The sequence below is a fragment of the Cyanistes caeruleus genome, chromosome 8 (assembly GCF_971803275.1).
Source record: "Cyanistes caeruleus chromosome 8, bCyaCae1.hap1.1, whole genome shotgun sequence".
Taxonomy (NCBI): Eukaryota; Metazoa; Chordata; class Aves; order Passeriformes; family Paridae; genus Cyanistes; species Cyanistes caeruleus.
In genome coordinates, this window is record NC_141708.1 from 2,600,426 (window position 1) to 2,621,106 (window position 20,681).

Genomic DNA, 20,681 nt, shown 5'->3' on the forward strand with positions numbered 1-20,681 from the left:
AACAGTACGAGTTCCTTTGTTTAACAAGGCTTCCCCTTTAGAAAGCTTTTCTGTGCATTTTGGGCTGAAATTTGTAAAATTTATTTCTCAAAGTACACACCACCAGCTGGAAATCCTCTTCTTCCCCATTTTAAAGTCCATCAAACTCAAAAGTGAAACAATTTTCAAAATAATCCCATTTCAGCTCCCTCCCTTCCAATGAATATAAATCAGGGTTTTAATGCAACCACGAGCAATTCCATTTTAAATCATCCCAGCTCCGGTGCATGATCCAACATCCCCACTCCAAGTAAACAAGCTCCACATTATTCCCCACTCTCAGAAAACAACACTGAGCTCCCACAGACCCTGCTGCCTGTTGGAGCAGGAGCAAACAGCCTGAGAAATTCAAATAACCCCTCAGATATTGCCAAGGCCACCTCTCTTTACTTCAGGGCTGAAGGTTGGGCTGGATCTCGGAGCTCTTTTCCATGCTGGATGTTGTGGGAGGGAAAGGGCAGGGATCTGCCACATCCATGGGGACACCTCAAGCCAGAGTTCAGCTCTTCCCTGTTTCTGCCTCCCTGCACTTGAGGAAGGGAAGGATGCTCTAAGTGCCAACCATGGAAGCACCACCCTCAGCTTCTCCTGAGAAATCCAGGATGCTCCATCCTCAGCACCCAGCGGGAACTCAACAATCAAAATCTCAGTGCTGACACTGAAGGTTCCAATCTTCCTTGGGAATTAAAGGAGGATCAGGGAAAGGTTCTTCCCCAGAGGGGGCTGGCACTGCCCAGGCTCTCAGGGAATGGGCACCGAGGCTGCCAGAGCTCCAGGAGCCTTTGGACAGCGCTGCCAGGATCCCAGGAATGCTGGGGTGTCTGTGCAGGGCCAGGAGTTGGACTGGATGATCCCTGTGGGTCCCTCCCAGCTCAGGACATTCACTGATTTTATGATTCTTCACCATTTTACATCAATACTTTCAGGTCCCTTAACAGAGGCTCTGCACCAGCAAAGGGCACCCCAGGTTTCTTGGATTGGGTTTTCCTTCCCCCCAGCACTGCAAAGAGATCCATCAGGCATTTTTCCTCCAACACTGACAGTCTAACACAGCAGCAGAGATTCCAACTGTCAAAAAATACTTAAGACAACAAAAATAACAGGCCTTTGTTTTTTTGGCTTTCACTGCTTCTTCCCCACATTGACAGTAATGTGGATAATCCAGGGTACAATGTCATTTAATGCACAAAAAAACCAGTATTTGAAGCATCTTAAATGGACATGATTTCCTTCCAATATGAGTGAGAATTGCTTTTGTTTTCCTTACAAAACAACTCTTGAAATTGTCAAATCATCCCCTTCTTCATTACAGCATAATCAAGACTTCTCCTTGAACAGGACTGAAAGTTTTACCAATTTATTTCAATAAAGAAACAAAGGCTATCCCAAAGCTTTTACAAGTCCCTCCCAAGCTCATGGGCACTTTCCTAATTAAGCTACAAAAACAAGTAATTAAATAAAATTATCTGGAAAAATTCTCCAAGTCACATTAGGAAAAATAAATTTTCCAGCTTACGTGTAGGCCAAGGTAGCACTGAAATGCTTCTTGATATAAGTCTCCAAGACAGGGTTGAAATGCTGAAATTTTCTGTCAGCAATCAGTCCAATGATAAATACCTGAAAAAAACAGCATAATTACTGTGTTATTCTCCAAAAAATCTTTAATTTTTGTCCATTCCCTTTTGCTTTCAGAGAAGACAGGTTACTGACATTAAAATTTCTGTTCTGCTTCTGTCCTAAATTCTGCTGCTGATCCATTAAAATAACTGGATTGGAGTCCTTCCTTATTTTCTGGGAGAATGACATGATATAATCCAACTCCCTCTGGATCTGAACCTTTAAATATAACTTTTAAATTAAAGAGTAACTCTCAGCTCAGATCTTTTCTGCTAATAAACTTCACCCTATCATTTATTCCCCATTATTAGGTACATCTCAGACCCTGCCTACTGCAAACTCACCAAAGCATCAAACACCAAAGTGTCAAAGGTCTCACTCTCCGAGTTCTCCATCATGATGTTAAAAAGGGCATCCAGTGTATCTTGAAGAAACTACAAAGAAACAGCACAGCTCATCATGTTTTCAAAGGAAAATTAAATTTAGATTCCACTCAGGTTTCTATAGATATTTTTGCTAAAGTAGAGGCATTTTAAAAGTTAGCTGAAAAACAGAAAATCCAGGACTTTTCAGCAAATGATTTTTTAGTCAAGTTGATTATCTATACACAGGTTATCACTCCAACAGAACAAAAATGAAGTCAGAAATCACACTTGGCACACCTGAACGAGGACTTTCATCTCTGGCAGTGCTCCAGCAACCAGAAATCCCAAACTGCAGATTCACCACACGGCCACCAGGCCCATGCATTGCTGAAAACTCAGGTGTTTCAGAGCACAATCCACACAAGCAACCCAGTCTCATGCCAAGGAAGTGGGAGCTGAGCCATGGAAGGCACTCAGAACATCCCTGCTCAGAGCTGCACCACAGATCCACAATTCCAGGTGGGATCACACATGCAGGCATGGGAACAGAGCCCCCCACTGCTGCCCCAGCCCCAAACCTACACAGGAAGGTCTTCACTCCCCCCTGGCTGGGCACTCCCATCTGTGAGAGGAAAAGCAGATTAGTGCCAGGGGCTTCCAGTCAAGCACAGGGACAAAAGCCTCCTAATTCCAGGAGTTCTTCCCAGAGACAGCCAGGAATCCATGCACTGCCAGAGGTACTCATCACTTCTGCTGGAATGGGATTGTGTCTGAGCAGCTCCTTCCTCCAGCTGGCACAGACAGACAGGGGCTCCTCCAGGGCACAGCCAGCCTGGGTCACAGCTCAGTTTGGGTGGAGAAAGAAGGGGTTAAATGTGGATGGTTCCTGCACATGTGTCTCAAATCATCCCAGGATGGTTTGGGTTGGAAAGGACCTTAAATCCCATCCAGTGCCACCCCTGCCATGGCAGGGACACCTTCCCCTGTCCCAGCTGCTCCAGCCCCAATGTCCAGCCTGGCCTTGGGCACTGCCAGGGATCCAGGGGCAGCCCCAGCTGCTCTGGGCACCTGTGCCAGGGCCTGCCCATCCTCATAGAGAAGTAAAATGGAAAAAAAAAAATGTTTTTGCCTTGTAGACAAGACAGGGTGTAACTGGGGAAGAATATCTCATCAAGCTGAACAGAACTGACCCTGAGATTCCAGCTACAAGAGATTCCACATCCTGTGAGAGGGATGGAAAACCAGCCTGACTCCCACCTTCCTCCTTTAAATGTTTAGCTGTGCAAGGAGTCTCCTGGATCAAGCCTGATTCACCTGATCTCCTAAACCTACAGTCAAATGTCAGGAATTAACCCCCACTCACAGCTGAATGTCAAACTCCTTAAACCAAGTGAACACAGTCACAGTTTGTGCTGCTCAGGATGAAAAAAACAGAAAAGCCAAAATTCTTGCAGCTGATCTTAGCCCAGTCCTGGGGAAGAGCCAGCTCATAATTTCACTACAGGGGCAAAAGAAAAACATCACCTTCTCACAGCCTTACTCATCCCATTAAAGAAGATGTGCAAATAAAGCACATTAAAGGCTGGACTCGATGTTCTAAAGGTTGGACTCGGTGATCTCAGAGGTCTTTTCCAACCTAAATGGTTCTGTAATTTTAAACGATTCTGTGGCTGCTGCCAGCTGGCAGGGAGGGAAGTGCAAAGCACCGTTTTGAGCCTTGACAGGAGAAGTTTCTCTCTTGGTCTGAAGAGAAGTTGCACTCTTGGGCCCCAAAGACTGAGTCCTCTGGAAGCCAAAGGATGGTTGGGAGGCTGATCAAGCCTTGATTTCACATTCAGGCACCTCAGCCTGACTTTCATTAGCAGAGTTCAAGCTCTAAATCCGACCCACCAGGACTTGGTGTAGCAGCAGGAAGAGCACAGCAGAGATGCTGCTGCTGTGTGAAGGGGCAGGACATTTCTCAGGTAGCATGAATAATTCCTACACTATTAGTTTACATTCTCATACTCCACAGACTCTGCACAAACGGAGCCAGAGCCTCTGGGGAAGGGAGATAACATTTACAGCTTCCACACACTCTGGGAACAGGCACAGAATGGGTATCTGGGCTCATCTTCACTCAAATAAATGAATACCATTAGGCCCAGCCCTTTTATTGGGAGTTTTAAAAACAGGCAATGGCTTAACAGAAAATACAAATATGTTTTATCACATCAATACTTTTTTTTTAAAGATTTGCAGACTGCACTGGGTATCGTGGTTAAAAACATGAAGGGCAAAGAAAGCTGGAAAGAAAGGAGCAGCTACAAACCAGATCCTGCAAGGATCCACAAAGATGGAACACTGCTGCAACAGATGGAGAATGTAAACACTGGCCCTCTAAAAAGGGATAAAAATGGTGCTGGAAGCAATATTAAACATTCCCTCTTCTGCCCTCTGCATGATTCCAGTTGTGCTCAGAGAGAAGAGAATCTCATTGAGTCCTGAGCGTGTGTCAGCTGCAGAACTCACTCCAAAACCCCCTTTTTGTGCATCCTGAGGAAATCCCTGATCCCCACCCAGCAGGAATGTGCCACACACTCTGGGATGTCACTTTGGGAGAGGAGGGAGAATTCCAAGTGACAGAGCCATGGCAATGCTCGGCAGGAGCCAGCACCGCTGGCAAGGTTCTGCTCTCAAACAGCCCAGGACAAATCCACAGCAAGGAGAACCTTCCTGAAACACAAACCTGTGGGAAATCACCCTCCCCACCCTCCAAGGATGACAATATCAGCACTCCCAGGTGCTCTGAGTCACTTCAAGCCGAGGCTTCATTATGCTCCTATTAACCAAGTGAAAATCCCCTGAAGTAAGGAAACAATTCTCCAGGGTCACCTGTCGCCAAGAACATCTTTTGACATTCTTTTAGATTTGATTTATTACAACACCTTCAATAAAGTCCCAGCCTCCTCTTTTCCCCAGCTAAATCTGTCTTTATGTAGCTCTCTGTAATCACTCAGTGGCCTCAGCAAATGTAAATAACTTGGCTCAGCTAAATGTTTCCAGAAGTATTTTTTAAAATAAAACAACAGCAGCACACACTAAGATTGCATTCCACATCCATAGATAAAAGATATATTTAATATCACCGTGTAGGACTGCTGAGATGGTCTAATCTTGCAAGGAAAAACACCTTTTCTTCATGTATCTGTATATAAAAATGCACCAAAGTGCTAGGAAAAAAACAAGCTGATTTTCAGAAATGCGCATTTATGTGTGTTTTATCAGCTCTCAAACATCTGAAATGTTCTTGGAGGGCAGGAGAGGAGCATCAGTCCTGAAGCTTGAGATTCCAGGTTGCAATTTCATGTGCAAGTGACTGCAGTGAGGTTGAGGAGGGAAGTGTGGGGAGCAAAAAAAAATAAGGCACCTCAAAATCTGAGATTTTTACAGACATTAACTCCTTACCTTGACCACTTCACCACCATCAACTTTCATCAGCTGCTTCAAGTTCTGGTGCAAGAGGCTCGTGTTGGATCTCCACTTCAGCAGTCCCAAGAGATCAACTAGGAATAAAAAACCCAGCAATTATCTCATGCAGGCCATTTCCCTTTCCTCACTCCCCATCACCATATGCAGGACAAAGTTTTATTTCCTTACTTCAGCCTTTTTTCCCCCAGACAACAATGTATTTCTGGTACCCTCTGACACTGCAGAAACCTGGGACAATCCTTCTACCCTGACAGAACTCTGAAAGGCTTTCAGAAAAGCAGCCAGCTTTTGAAATATCAGCAGGAAAATCTAGGCCAAGGAAGCCTGGTCCCTGGGTTTTTAATTTGCTGTACACAACAGTTGTGTATTTAGAAAAAGATGCCAAAATGAAATTAGTCAGCCACCAACACAGTCATATCTACAGGGCAGTGACTTTCCCAGCATTAATGTTTCCAGCTTCCTCGCTCTCACTGCAGAAACTGAAAAGAAAATAAAGCACAATGAGGCACAAAGAGCTGCAAACTAAATGAGAGTGGGGGAAAGCTGGGTGATGAATATCACCCAGTGCCCACGCTGCTCTCAAGGGATGGGCCCTGAGGGCACAGCCCAGATCAGGCAAAGGTCTCACCCCCAAATCCTGCATGCTGAAGGTGGAGCCCTGGTTAATAAGGGAATACAGAAGGCCAGCTCTCTCCAGGAGCCCTTGGAAAGGTTCCTTTAGGGAAAGCTCCTGGGGAGGAGCTCTCAGTGGGGCTCCCTGGGAAACACCAACCCCATCCCTGCCCTAAGACCCCAAACCCCACGCTCCTCCTGCCTCAGCCAAAGCAGCCTCAGGGGAAGATTCTTCTCCATGAAAAGTCAGTTTTCAGCAGCAGCTCCTGCTCAGGAGAAGCCTTCAATAAAAAACTGAATTTGATGATCTTAAAGGTCTTCTCCAGCTTAAACGATTTTGTGACTAATTTAAAGACTCACTACCTTCAGTTTAGCCCCTGGCCCACCACTGCACCTTATCCACCTCCCCAGATAATTCATCCTGTGTGAATTCTGCCCAGAATAACTCAAAACTGGCACTTTCTCCCAACAAACAGCCCCTCACCTCTTTGCTATTCAGACTTTCAAAGCAACCAACACAACGTTTACCAAGGCATGGATCTGCAGAGTTTATTCTGGAAATTATCTGCAGAGACTCAAAGCAGCTGCTATGCTTTCCTCAAAAATCTTTCATTCTAAGTAATAAATGAAATCACTTCTAGTGGAAAGGACCGCAGTACTCCTTGGAAAGATTCCCCTCTGAGCAGCACTCAAACCAAGCTTTCTCATCATCTCTTTGTGAGGAGAAATCAAGAGAGTTTTACTACATTAAAGCTTTGAAAGACTTGAATCCAAGTCCTCCACTCCTTTTAATACAAGAAGTCTATAGCCTGAACCCAAACTCTAGGAAACTCAGTAATAACAAAAAAAAAAAATAATAAAATTGCTTCTGGAAGGAAAGCAAAGATGCCTCCATGAGTTACCCAAAGTGTTTCATGGATATATTTATATCAGCTTTCCACCCCTGAATTTGGCTGCAGTCTGACTTCTAACAAGGCATCAGCTTGACAGAAGAAATGATCTGAACAAAAGCCAGCCCACAGAGGAGCTCTGAACAGCATCATGGATTGCCCCAAGAAAACAAACCCACGTGGACTCGCAGCGTGATGGCAGAGCAAATGCTAAATGAATATCCATTTGTGAGCAAAATGTCAGTGCAGGCCAGCTGAAAGGGAAAAATAACTTACAGGGTATGGAAAAATGGGCACTCGCTGGTAATGCAAGCATTAATTAACCCCAGCAAAGCACCAGTCAGGCAGTTAATCCCACTCTTTTCACAGGGCTGTGTGTAAAATAATGCAGTCAAAGGATGTAAAACAGTATTTTAGCCTACAGGAAACAGGAATGCTGGAGTCAGCCTAGGTCAAGTGAAATCTGAGGTTAGAAAACATCAGGAGGAAGACAGAATGAGGTTGGCCAGAGCAGCTGGGGCTGCCCCTGGATCCCTGGCAGTGCCCAAGGCCAGGCTGGACATTGGGGCTGGAGCAGCTGGGACAGGGGAAGGTGTCCCTGCCATGGCTGGGGTGGCACTGGACGATCATTAAGGTCATTTCCAACCCAAACCAGTCTGGAATTCTGTGATTTCCTGCTGCAAAAGCTTTAAACAAACACCCAGGCTGCAAAGTCCCCAAGAGCAACTTGGCTTTATCAATGTGATTTATTATTCTATGTATGACATATGAAGATTTCCTTTTACAGGGTATTTAACAAGTGGAAGGAAACACCCCAAGTTCCTGCCTATCTGCTTCCCTTACCCTGTATCTGTGCAAAAACTTCCCCAAACTTTCCTCAAAGCCCAGCCACTGAATTCAGTTAGATAATATTTCCCCTCTAACTAAATTCCCATCTGTTCTTTGAAATTCTCTGCCTTCTTGACTTTAACATTTGATCTCCCAGTCTGTATGATTTTTATTTTAATTCTGTGCTTCACTTTTTATGCCACTGTAGCACTTCAATTTGTCATGTGTGTGTGTGTGTGTTGGGCTTTTTTTTAATTATCAACTGTGCTAAGTCAAATTCCTCCCAACTGTTCTCCAAAATCCTGGTCTCCCTGGTTCCTCCACATCCTAACTCCAGTGAAGAACAGACTATTATCCAAAGATTTGAGTCCTTCAGGCAGAACAGAAAACAGAGAAATTCTTGGAATAAGCCTTAGTGGTGCCCCAGATGCTTCCAACAGCAAATCCATGGGGACAGCACCAGCCAGCTCTCGGCCTATTGATAACAGAACATGTTCCCAGCAAGCCATAAATGCAATTTCAGTTCTGTTCCCATCACCCTGATGATAAAAGGACATCCTGGAAGTCTGGGAAAAGGCACCAGGAGGATTTACTTCCACAGGCACTGAAGGTTTTTTCTCCTCCTCCTCTTTGTCTTAAGGCTCCAGTCTTGCTCAAAATTAACTGCAAAGTCCAGGAAAAGGCCAGGGAATGTCCTGCTTTAATAAATTCTGCTCAAATCACTAAAAACTGGTCAAGTGTTAACCAAGCAGATACTTCACACCATCACTCTCTCCCAGCACTGGCCAAGTTTGTTATTTTGAAGACTTTTCCTTGCTAAGGACACTGATTACTGATAGAAAAGCAACATTAAAAAGTCACAGTTCATAGAGAACTGAAGTCAAGGGAGTGTTCAAAGAGCTCAGACCCAAAAAAAGTCTCTGCACCATCAAACACCAAGCAGAAAAAGCCAGATGACTTATTCACATACTTTCAGAATTACTAAAAATATAGTCTTAAAGCCAGTTCCAAGATAGTTGTGGAGGACAAAGAAAGAATTACAATAGGTAACCAAAAGGAGAAAAATCTGCTTTGGCTCAACATTTTTGTAAGTGAGGATAATAATGGATTTTTATTTACTTGTTTTTAAGAAAGTTAAAGGAAGCATAGTAACCAGCCACTTTACAAAACTTAAAATCAGCTTCAGAAATCACCATCTGAAAAGCACTGCTGATTTTTAGATGAAAACTGATACTTGAGGGAGGAATTTAATGATGATTTTTTTCCCTTTGTTTCTTTTCTGCTCAACAAGACATGGTGATCTTGCTTAATAATGTCACAGTACTTTGAAGAGAGAGAAAAGACTTCGGCAACTCAGAGGAAAAGTTTCCCAGACAACATAATTAACAGCAGCATTAAATAAAGATCAGGCCTTCAAAGCAAACAATATGTAAATTAAGCACCAAACAATGCTCAAGCTTAATTTTAATAGCAGTTCTGTGAAAGCCACATCAATATATTGATCACTGGGAAATACTTTTAACTACTAATGAGTACTAGGGAAGGCTGAAGGGAAGGAGAGCACAGATTTTCCAACAAAAAGCAGTTTCATTCCAGATGTGGGATGCTGCTCTCCAAACCCCAGCCCCGCTGTGCTGCTGCTGAGCTGCAATCCCATCTTTGCTGGGAAATCCTACAACCACATCCCAATTTTTCTGCTGAACACCCTGCCAGGCTCCAAGGCTGCCAGACTGCAGTGGATCCGATGTGCTCTGCATGCCAAACGCCCGGGATGAGCTGGGAGATGCCGCTGGAAAACACCGCGGCCAACGCCGGGCTTGGCCCTGGAGTGGCACCAGAGCGGGGCCATCCCCTGGCCAGAGGGGACTCGTGGATGTGGCAGTGTCACCAAGATTCCCTTCCAGCTCCCCACAGACCATCCTGAGTCACAGCAGCTCCCTGGAATGACTCACTCCCTACGGAATGACCCTCCCACACTCCCCACTCGCTGCTGGTGCAGCCAGGAGAACAAGGGATCGCTCCATGGCAACCAAGCACAGGAATTACACAGAGGGCACAGGCTGCAAATGTGAAATATTTGCTTTGGTGGCTGCCACCAGCTTTCCACACAGCCTTGGGATGCACTCAGCCAGCTGACAAACAGGAAAAATGCACAGAACGCAAGGTTTAAAAGGAACACACGAAGCCAAGGCCACTCCACCCACCGGGAAGGTGTGGGAACATGAGAGTGACCTCCAGGCAACACATCCTCCACTAACATCCCTTCTGCACGCCAGGAGAAAACATCAGAGCTGTCCTCAGCCCTGAGACACGACTATTGCACCTTGGAGTGACATAAACCAGCTTGTTTGGGAGCACAGCCCTGCTACTAGCTGCTCTTGAAAGCAAACTCATCCCCGTCCTCAGCTCTGTTTTTCAAGGAAAAGTGAAATGCCACAGAGCCTGTTTCAGTGCACTTCAGGGGAAGAGTCTCAATTATCCCTGGTCCCAATTAACTTGGGATTCTTCTGTTTTTCCAGAGACATCAACTGCTCTGGAGCAAAACAGAGAAAAGGCTGGATGGTTCACACACTCACCCACACAATGCAATCCAGCAGAGCCACCACCCAGCCACGTGGAACGGGGATGGGGAAGGCAGCAAAGGCAGCACACAGATCCCAACCCTGCTGTGAGGAGCAGGAGCTCCAGCAGCTCTGGGAACTCACCATTCTGGGTAAGTTTTGTTGAACAGACCAGAGTGGAAATCTGGAAAGAGTCTTTGCTGATGGTGCAGCTCCCGAGGTTCTGCATGCTCTTGCCTGTTGCTGAGTGTCCCTTTTCCTCCAGCTCGATTTTTGTGGATGGCAGACTGAGATAGGTCGAGGCATCCTCCAGCTTCTTGGCTTCTGCCTAAAGGGATGTTTCAAACACAGCAGGAGAAAATATCCAGTCAAAATCTCAGAAAAAAGAACATTTTAATGTTTATACTGGATTTTCTTAGGTTTGCAGCTATCAAATCTTTAACAACACTGATTGAGCACTAATCTGTCCACAATACAGCCAAAATGGGATTATTTAAAAGGCTGTAGAATTCACCTTTCCCAACCCACAAAAAACTCATCAACAAATGCCTTTGAAATGAAAACTTACTCAAGGTTTAACACTCAATCTCCCACATAAACCAACTCCTCAGGACTTGCTGCTCAGTTTGATTTAACAGAAGAGTTCAAAACACATTTTCCAGGGTAATTCTGGAACAGAATTCCCCAGAAGTCAGTGGAGCTTCCCCACTGGGGACTCAAAATTCTACCTTGTAAACGATAAGGTCGTGCTCTCCATCTCTCAGAGTTGTCCCATCGTATCTCATGAGCTTCACAAATGCCAGAGCAAATATTTTCTCAGATTTATCTTTGGCTGTTACCAAAAAAAAAGAGACAAATCACCACAGAATTATTTCTGCAGTCAGGATACCTAAATCTCACAAACATGGACAGCCTGTCAGTGAGTGACCACAGCAAAGATTCTCATGTAAATTAAGTGTACAAAAAACTGGGGAAGTCTTCTAAAAGCAAGACAGAACCAAAAAAAGAAAAAAATAAAGCCAAATGAACACATCAACAGTAACCAGACATTCGTATTTTCATATTCTGTCTGTTCCTTTTGGAAAGTTTTATAAAAGCAAATTTTAAAAACAAAATAGAAATGTGATGCATTGAGAAAGCCCAGGTTTTTAGAAGAATGGCAGTGTTTGGGAGCTGGAATAAAGATTAAACACCAGCACTGAGGACCTCATCAGAGCACAGAGCCCTGAGGACAGAAATTTGGAGGGGGAACATTAGAAACAGAACAGCAACTGGATCCATAACTGCAGATGAAGTGCCCCAATTTTTTGAAAGCTGACCCATTCTGCAGCCAACAGGAACTAGAAAATGCATTCAGCTTGTTTTTGCTCAAATCTGTTAGCTGGCAAAAGTTTAAAAAAACCAAAGCAAGAGATGAAGGAGAGATCACAAAGGAAGCTGAGAAGAAAAGCCAGGAGGAAAGTGTCACCACCTTGAGACAAACCAAGGAGCCACAGAGGAAGCCCTGAAAGGGGCTCTTTCATTTTTTAGGAATATTTAAGAATTAAATATTTAGGAATATTTAATCTTTCATATTTAGGAATAACCTCTTTCAAATCTTTAGGCTGTGGCCAACCTAAATATTTGAGTCATCATGAGAACATTTCTGACTCTAATAATTCGTAGCACACAATCATAATTCTGGTAATAATGACTTTTGGAAGATTGCTTTTCTTAAAAAGTATCATTCTCTACATTATTTTATTAGTTTTCTTAATCCCAAAGACTTCAATTACTGATGCTAAGCCAACTGTAAACTTTCACATTCCCATTTGTTGAAGATCTTTACTACTCCCTGCCTCTAAGATACAGAATTCCACAACTCTCTGAGTTACTAATGGGAAGTTTTATTCTATTAGTAACCTAGTAAAAAATTCCTTTTATTCCTTTTAGAGAAAAATCTGGGCAGGGAAGGAAAACAATCAGGATAGGTGAGAGTGAGAAAGATGTAAAGGGAAAAAGGAGCTGAGATATGGCATGAAGTAAAACATCCCAAATTTAATCCTGCAGTAAAAGCAATAGCAATAATCAATTCTGGGAATGTGGGAATGCCTTCCCTGCCCCAGGAGATGCTGGCAGCAGCAGTGCCAGGAGTTCCAAGGAGAGGCTGAGTTACTCACAGTCCTGGGAGGATCTGTGGCGGAAGGTGAACCTCAGGTGGCTGCGGTTCACGTCCTCGATGGGGATGGCGACCTGGACCAGGGGAGAGGAGGAAGGAAATGGTCAGGGCAGCACCTTCAGCCTCCCCCAAGCCCACCCAGACATCTTCCAGCACATCCAAATGGTCAGTGAGTGACAAGCCCAGCAGCACATCCATCCTCAGCGACCCCTTTCTGCCTACAGACGCAACCAGGCGACTTTGGAGGGAAAACTCTGCTGCGGGGAGCAGCTCCAAGGCCCTTGTGAGCTACACCCTGCTCCTCTGCTGCAGAGACTGAGTGGATTCCAGAAAGGCACCATCAACCTCCAAACCTGGCAGTGGAAATGTTATTACCCCAGCAAAACGAGCAGGCTTAAAGCACAACCAGCTCCCCAAACAGTGATGAGTCCAACACTATGGGAAATGTGTTTCAGCTTTAATATCCTGTTCTCCTCCAGGTCAGCTTCATGGAAACAGAGCAAACCACTCCTGAGGAGATGCTGGAGTTTCCCCACCACAGTCATCCTGAGCAATGGCTGAAATAAAACTCAATACGCAATAAACATCAAAGCCTCTCTTAGCTGAGCTATTCCTTGCCCTGCTGAACACAGACACTGAATTTCCCCAGTTTGTTTCCCACTGGAAGCTGTATTAATGGCACATTAACACCCAGACAAGTTATTTTAACAGTTTAAATACCTTTACAGTCTCAAACCAGCGAGGCTGCTTTACTTGGTAATAGATCACTGACTTGTACTCTGAGATGGCTTCATCACCAGCACCGGGAAAAATAACACTCTGCAAAAACAAAAAGGGAAGTGCTTGTGTCACTTAAACTTCACTTTTGCAGTGAAATAAACAAAAAATAAATCAGTGAAGTAGGTCAGCATAAGAGAGAATGCTCCTCATGGTATCAAAACGCATGCATTGATAAGGCAAGATGTATTTAATGATGACAAAAGTTGGGTTGAAAATAAAAACTGGGACCTTGAGCTGACAAATACAGCTGTCGAAAAGGCTCAACATGATATGTATCAAAATCAGAAAGCTCCCAGACATTAAATACTTTAATACCTCTAATCTCTTGCCATCTTCATCATAAACAGACACTGTGACTTCCACATTCTTTGCTGTGGTTTTACTGCCTTTGTCAAAATCTCCCTGCACCAAGGTGACGTAGATGTCGTTACGAACATCTCCTACAAGGGAAAGCAAAGCACAAAATAACCCACAATTCTCACAGTAAAACCAAGGATTTATGAAAGCAAGGACACACAGAAACAATGGCAAAACATTTAAAGCACCACGCTTCCATTTACTTTATTTTTACCCAACTTCTTTCATTGTTCACTTGAAAGGAAATGTTTCAACACAGCCATTTATCCCACACAAAGGTATTTTGCAATTTAAAATATTTTAACAGCCCACAAGAGGTCTCTAATTTGTTACAGCAGGAAGAGGTTTGATGTTTTTGCTGGCTTGGGGGTTGCAGGGAAGGGTTGTATTTAGATTTATGTCTTAAAATGCTCCTCAGCTCCACCCCAATTCAACTGAAATTTTGAAAATGAGCTGGGGAAACAAGGGATCTCCAATAATTTTATGAGCCAACACAGGATGCAAACAAGGTGCTGAGGCACTCACACTTGTAGAAGAGACTGTAAAACATCTGACAGACATCTGTCAGCAGCCACAGCGACATCTGGAACGGGGATGGGCTCTGGAAACATCTCATGGATCCTCCAGAGCCCATCAATCTGCAAAGGACACTGCAGGTTCTGCTCCTGCTCATGGCAGATTTTATTTTGAGAAACACCACGGTCTTGGGTTGGTTTTCATGGGTTTTGGTTTGTTTTTTTGTTGGGTTTCTTTTTCTTTTGTAAACACCTGAACTGAACATGCACAGAATACATTTATTTATAAAAAAAAGGTGACGTGTCTCTCTTTCAAATGCATTATCCAAATCTGGTACAAACCCTAAGAGAGCTGCTATCTCTAAATCAAGCCTGTGCCTCAAAAATCTGCTTTGGATTCAGCACAGGAGATAAGTTTTACAAATGCCCTTGCTATGGGGAAAATACAAAGCGTGTACTTTGTGTACATTCTTTTTAACTGGGAAAAAAAAAAAGGAGAATTTCCACTCTCACTGGGATTTCCTGTCTTCTTGACAGGGGAAGGAGCTTTATTTATTGATGCAGGTACCACCAAAATATTTCACATTTATTTTCAGTGAGACAACATCTTTTGACAATTCTTTTTATTTAATGCATACCATACCTTAAATTCATCTTTAATTTTTTTTTTCCTCCAAAACCTTCTGTACATACAGATATTTAAAGCAGGTTTAGATATAATAAAGCAGCATTAATTAAGTGCCTTACCAGGCATGATAATCTCAGGAAAGCCCATTTTCCGAGCCACTGCTGTTGACCTATCCACTAAATGTGGGAATTCTTTCCTAATCTGATGGATATCTCCTGGAAGAAGTTTCAAAGTCACCCACAGACCTGTTATGTAAAAAAAAAAAGAAAAAACACAATTATGAAACTGCTGGGATTTTGTCTTAGATGCTAGAGATTTCTTTTTACAAATTGAAAAAGTTAAGAAGGTTAAAATAATTAAAGTACATTAAGATAACTGATCTTCCTTTACTACAAAAAAAAACCACAAAATATTTTAAAACACTCCAAGGATCTCATCACTTCACACAAAAATATGAGTACAGCACACAGAATTATTTCTGATTTTGTTCCATGTTCTTTGTAATGAGATGTTTATCTTCCATGGGGTAAAAAAAAAAAAGAAGGAGCAAGGATGATTTGCATGGAAAAACCCAAGGATTCCAAGCAAGCAATACCAGCAGATCCATAACCCAAACTGACTGATCACCACCCCCATACATCGTTTTCACTGCTCTGAGCACACAAATCTACAGCATCAGCTTCACACAGATGATATTTTTCTGCTCAGCAGCAGAAGAAGCCACTAAAAAGCTGTTGCTTGCCAACTAACATCAGGCACATTTGTTACAGGAAAAAGAAAGATGCCAAAGGGAAAAAAAAAATCCTGTAAAAATAAAAAAGAAACCCAACCCAAAGAAGCCTTCCACTTGGTGAAGTGGCTGGCAATCAAGTTTAAGCATGAAATAATCACAGCAGCAATTTGCAGAAGAAAATCCTAAAATTAAAAGCTACGAAAAACACCCCAAAAATATTCATCCATGAAATAAATTGTGGGTTACCCTGTTAGAGAATTAACTGTACATTCATTTTGTGTACACTTGGCAGCCTTGTCTTTTCCATGATATCTCTGTAAGAGATTCTGGGCTGATTTGTTGCCAGGGATGGTTCTGACAGCTGCTGTTTCACTGAGCTGCAACTGTACCTGCACTGACTGGCTAAGGAACAACTCTTAATCCTTTTTCTGGTGGCTTGGGCACTTTTCTAGGGAAAGAATCTGGAATCAAAGACACTGAAATGTTTCCTCTTGTCAGATACACACTGGCCACAGGTGAAAACGAGGAAGGGGAAGCAGATAAAACTTTTCCTCATTAGCTAAAGGAGAATCTAAAATTAAGGTTTATGTAAAATTTTGTTGGCTATTAATTAGTGTAAAAATCAGGGGAAAGTGTGTAGTTTTCCCAAGGTTTGGTCAGATACAGATATTCAGTTTGGTGGCAACTCTGTATTAATCAGCATAACTCCACATTAATCCAGAATTCAGAAAATACTGAAGGCAGTAGAGAAACGACTGGGCACAGACACACCATGATCATGAGATCACACACAAAAATAAATCACCCCAGAGCAGTGCCCTAGAGAAGGTACCAGGGAAGGTTTCAGAGGGGTGGCCTGGCTCTGGCTCCCTCCTCAGCTCCTGCCAGCTCAGGCCTCCTGGGGAAGGAAAAAAATATTCCAAGTGCAGCTGCAGACTGGAAAAACAAGGGGAAGGAAGAGAAGGAAGGGAATATTCCTTCCTTCAGCATGGGGAGGCAAAAATCCACAGCTCAAGGGCACAAGAGGTGAGTGAGAGAACCTCCAGCAGAGTCACAGTGACAGATAGGTGGGGTTGGAAGGGACCTCTGGAGATCATCCAGTCCTGCCAAGGGGAGCAGGTGACACAGGAACGTGTTCAGGTGGGTTGGGAATGTCTGCAGAAAGGGAAACTCCACGTCCTTCTCTGGACAGCTGCTCCAGAGCTGTTCTGCCACCCTTCATGGAAAGAAGTTCCTCCTCATGGTGAGGTGAAACTTGTGTTTTAGTTTACAGCCACTCATCCTTTCATGGGGAACCACTGAAAACAGTCTGGCCCCATCCTCTGACACCCTCTGGATGGGTTTATATGGAAGAATGAGATTCCCTCTCAGTCTCCTCCTTCCCAGAGGAACCAGGCCCAGCTCCCTCAGTCTCTGCTCATCAGAGAGATGTTCAGACCCTTGAGCATCTTCGTGGCCTCCCCTGGACCCTCTCCAGCAGAAACACAAAGACATCCAAGAGCTGAGCAATGCCACAACATGCAGAGCCCACACTGGGCAGGGGAAAAATTCTGGGCAAGGGGAAGGATCAGGCTGAGCCCTGAGGGGCGGGGAAGGGAGGAACAAACCGCACAAACAATTTTGTTATATTCCAAAATCGAAACCGCCAGCACGCGAAGCAAACCAAGGCGCACAGAAAGAGAGGTACCTACCCTGACCCTTGTGGTTGACTTCTTTAGCAGCAATCACTTTGTTTATAACAGTCTGCAGGAAATCATTCTCCCCTGCCACCCTGGGTGAAAAACGGGATGATATGTTCAGCTGCTTGTGTCGAATGGCGTCATCCAACGCTAGCCTGGAGGATGCACATGACGACCAACACCAGGAGACAAAGGGGCACAGAAAACCAGAAGTCACAGTGACAAGGGAACACAAAAGATCGTATCACAGTTGTGACAAAGAGTATTTATTAGTCAACGCAGGACAAAGGACAGGAAAGGTAACAAGAAAGACAGAGGGAGATCATTAATCAGAAGAACGCTGATCTACCACAGAGAGTCCAGCACGCCTGTGAGGGCTCTGCTCCCTCAGGGACAGTCCTCAGGGAGCAGGAGGAGGTCTCCCACCTGAGAGTCCCCAATTAAGCACTGAAAACCCACACAGGCAGCTCTCTTTTATATAAATATTGAATAATAGATATATTTATAGCAGACTGGCCCTGCAACACCTCCAGGGTCACCTCTGTCATTCCACAGGCGGAGTGCCTGAAGGAAAAGCTCCCATCAATCTCACAGGGAAAAGGAGGAGAAGAGCAGACAACCCAAACTCGGTGAATAAATGAGAAGATGGGGACGATAAATAAACAGCAGCATTAGGTGGCACTGAAGTAAATCTTGCCAAGTGCTTTTGACAGCCATTGTGCTGGTGGCCAGTGAATGAATACAAACAAAGATATGAAAACAGAATTGCATGTGGTACAACAGAAACAAAGCATGGGATGAGGAGAAAAATGTGCCTCATATACACAGCCCAAGTCTACGATGGAAATGACAACACCAGCGGTCACCCTGCCTTTGCTTCCACCTTATTCATATTCTTTGGGATAGACTTTTTCGGGAGAATGTTTTCATTTATTACAGGGGAAAAAGAAAAATCACATTGTGCATCTTTTTAAAGCTCTGTGTATATGTAACAGGAAAAATGAATCAGTGCTAATGGAGCAGAAAACTGGATGTTCCATTAGCACCCTCTCTGAAAGGTTCATTTTCATTGCATATTTCCAGGCTGGCTAAAAAACAACTTTGCTGTTGTTTACCACACAATAAATGTATCCTTCTCTTCCCCAAACCCTGTTTTTCTTAAAAAAATGGAATTTTGCTTTGATTTTGTCATTAACAAATTAGTTATCCCTATCCCTATATCCCTGCAGGACCTGCACACCTTGCAGTCCTCTCACCAGTCCTACTCCTTCAAACCACAAGGGCTTCCTGAATTATGCCTATTTCTCAAAACAAAGTTAATTCAAGATTTTATTATGTCAAGTTTTTTTTTAAAAATATTATTAAAAGCCCATTCAAATATCCATCAGTGTATTAATAAAGGAATTTAGCTCCCATAACTATGTTTTGCCTTTTGGAACAGATGGCAGTCCAGCATTTCCCACAATGGGAAAATTAAGCATCCCTACTTCATGTAAATTAATTTGCCTTATCCATTCTACCTTTACTTCATGGAAGTAAAACCACCTAGGATCTATGGATGGAACATGATCTCTGCTGATCTCAGGCAGAGCTAAACCAGCAATGAAATTACTTTAAGCGTTTCACTTCTTATACATTCTCCCCCTGACAGCTCTAAACAAAAAGAAAACAAGGCTGCAAACCTGGGAGTGCATGCTTTAAACCCAAAAAACCCTAAAGTTTCTGGGGATTTTACTGTTTCAGGTAATGACAAATTATCAGGGAATATGTATTAGCAATACTACTCTGGAGAAAATATCCCATGGAGATAAATTAACTGAAAATATTGGCTTTTTTTCTTTAAATCCAAGTTAAAATCTTGTTTTGTTTCACTCCTGCTTGTTCTTCCAACTGCTCCCTACTTACGGCTGGAATGGGATGAAGTGCTGCTTGTCCTCATCATCAACCTTCCCGTTAACGATGTCGGTAACATCCATCACTGCAAAGACAAACCAAGGGCTCTGCATCAACTGAGCAAGGTGGGAAGAGAGAAGCCCCTGGGGAACTGAAGCAACAGTGACTCAGGAGAGGGATGGAATCATCAGCTGTGGAATTTCAGAACTGCCCATGGAATAACACGGTGCAAATGAGCTTTGGCATCTCGTGATGGCAAACCCTGGAGGGTTCAGGACACAGCAACCAGTCTGATGAGATTTGGAACATCTCTGAGTTTCTACAACCCCACAGCAGTTCCACCACCCAATTTCCAAGGAAGAACTGAGCAGGAGATGGAGAGATCCACCCCAGAGGTACCTGCCACCCCAAAGGGTCTGCGCAGCCCCGAGGTGAGCTTCCTGGTGTTGTTGTCCCGCAGCTCCATCCTGCCCACGCGCACGATCTGACACACAAAACTGATCTTCTCTCTCTTCAGGTCCTTGCTGCCCAGGTCCTGCAAACAGTAGTAACATCAGGTTGCTTTCCAATAGCTGAATTTCAAGTTCACTTTCAGCAGGCAGAGGGTTTGCTGCTCAGAATTTGCCTTTGCTGTGCAAGCCTCTAACAGAAAGCGCTCTCAGAGTAAAGCAGCTTTTGTAACAGGATGTAAACATCTTCCTGGAGTTCTGTGTGAATTAATTCCTTAGGAAAGTCAAACCATTTCTACTAAGTTAAAAAATTCACTTTGTTTTTTTCCAGGTGTTGAGAATATTTAGCAGCCACTTAGAAATATCTCGTGAGCCTTCGGCAGCACAGAATCGTGAATGGTTTGAGTTGGAAGGGACCTTAAAATTCATCTTGTTCCAGCCCCAGCAATGAGCAGGGACATCTTCCACTATCCCAGGCTGCTCCAGCCTGGCCTTGGACACTGCCAGGGATCCAGGGGCAGCCACAGCTTCTCTGGGCACCTCTGCCAGGGTCTTCCCACCCTCACAGGGAACAATTCCTTCCCAATATCCCACCTAACCCTGCCCTCTGGCAGCGGGAACCATTCCCCCTTGTCCTGTCCCTCCATCCCTTGTCCTAGAGCCCCTGTGCAGCTGTTTCCCCCTGCAGAGGTGCCCCAGGCTGGTCACACCCAGCTCATGCCACTGCTGTGGGACTCTGGGCACACTCACAGTGAACACGGCCCGCAGGTTGTGCAGTCGGTCGATGTCCTTGGGCAGGCCACAGCTCGACCACCTCACCAGGTAGTTCTCACTGAAAACAACAACATTTCCAAGACTTTCTGTTTAAATCACAGAGCAACAGAACCACAGAATGCTTTGGGCTGGAAGGGATCATGGAGATCGTCTCATTCCAGCCCCTGCCATGGGCAGGAACATCTTCCACTATCCCAGGGTGGTCCAAGCCACCCCAACCCAGCCCTGGGCACTGTCAGGGACTGGGAATTCACAGCCTCTCTGGGAAACCCATGCCAGTGCTTCATCACCCTCCCAGGAAAGGATTTCTTCCTAATATCCCATCTAAATCT

At 44.2% G+C, this 20,681-nt stretch overlaps 1 protein-coding gene across 2 annotated transcripts in view; it reads right to left on the bottom strand.

Annotated features, from left to right (window-relative positions):
• Positions 1–20,681, bottom strand: part of DOCK1 (dedicator of cytokinesis 1) — a 264,360-nt gene that overhangs the window by 206,607 nt on the left and 37,072 nt on the right. The window contains exons 9-21 of one of the 2 annotated variants that reach the window (XM_086900707.1): positions 20,326–20,407; positions 19,526–19,661; positions 19,139–19,211; positions 17,246–17,388; positions 14,941–15,066; positions 13,637–13,761; positions 13,262–13,360; positions 12,543–12,615; positions 11,112–11,215; positions 10,528–10,711; positions 5,469–5,566; positions 2,001–2,090; positions 1,556–1,656 (exon numbers count right to left, since the gene is read on the bottom strand). In XM_086900707.1, coding sequence (XP_086756833.1) covers positions 1,556–1,656; positions 2,001–2,090; positions 5,469–5,566; positions 10,528–10,711; positions 11,112–11,215; positions 12,543–12,615; positions 13,262–13,360; positions 13,637–13,761; positions 14,941–15,066; positions 17,246–17,388; positions 19,139–19,211; positions 19,526–19,661; positions 20,326–20,407 — 1,434 coding nt within the window. The remainder of the gene's footprint in view (positions 1–1,555; positions 1,657–2,000; positions 2,091–5,468; positions 5,567–10,527; positions 10,712–11,111; positions 11,216–12,542; positions 12,616–13,261; positions 13,361–13,636; positions 13,762–14,940; positions 15,067–17,245; positions 17,389–19,138; positions 19,212–19,525; positions 19,662–20,325; positions 20,408–20,681) is intronic. The other variant, XM_086900708.1, reaches the window with a different exon arrangement.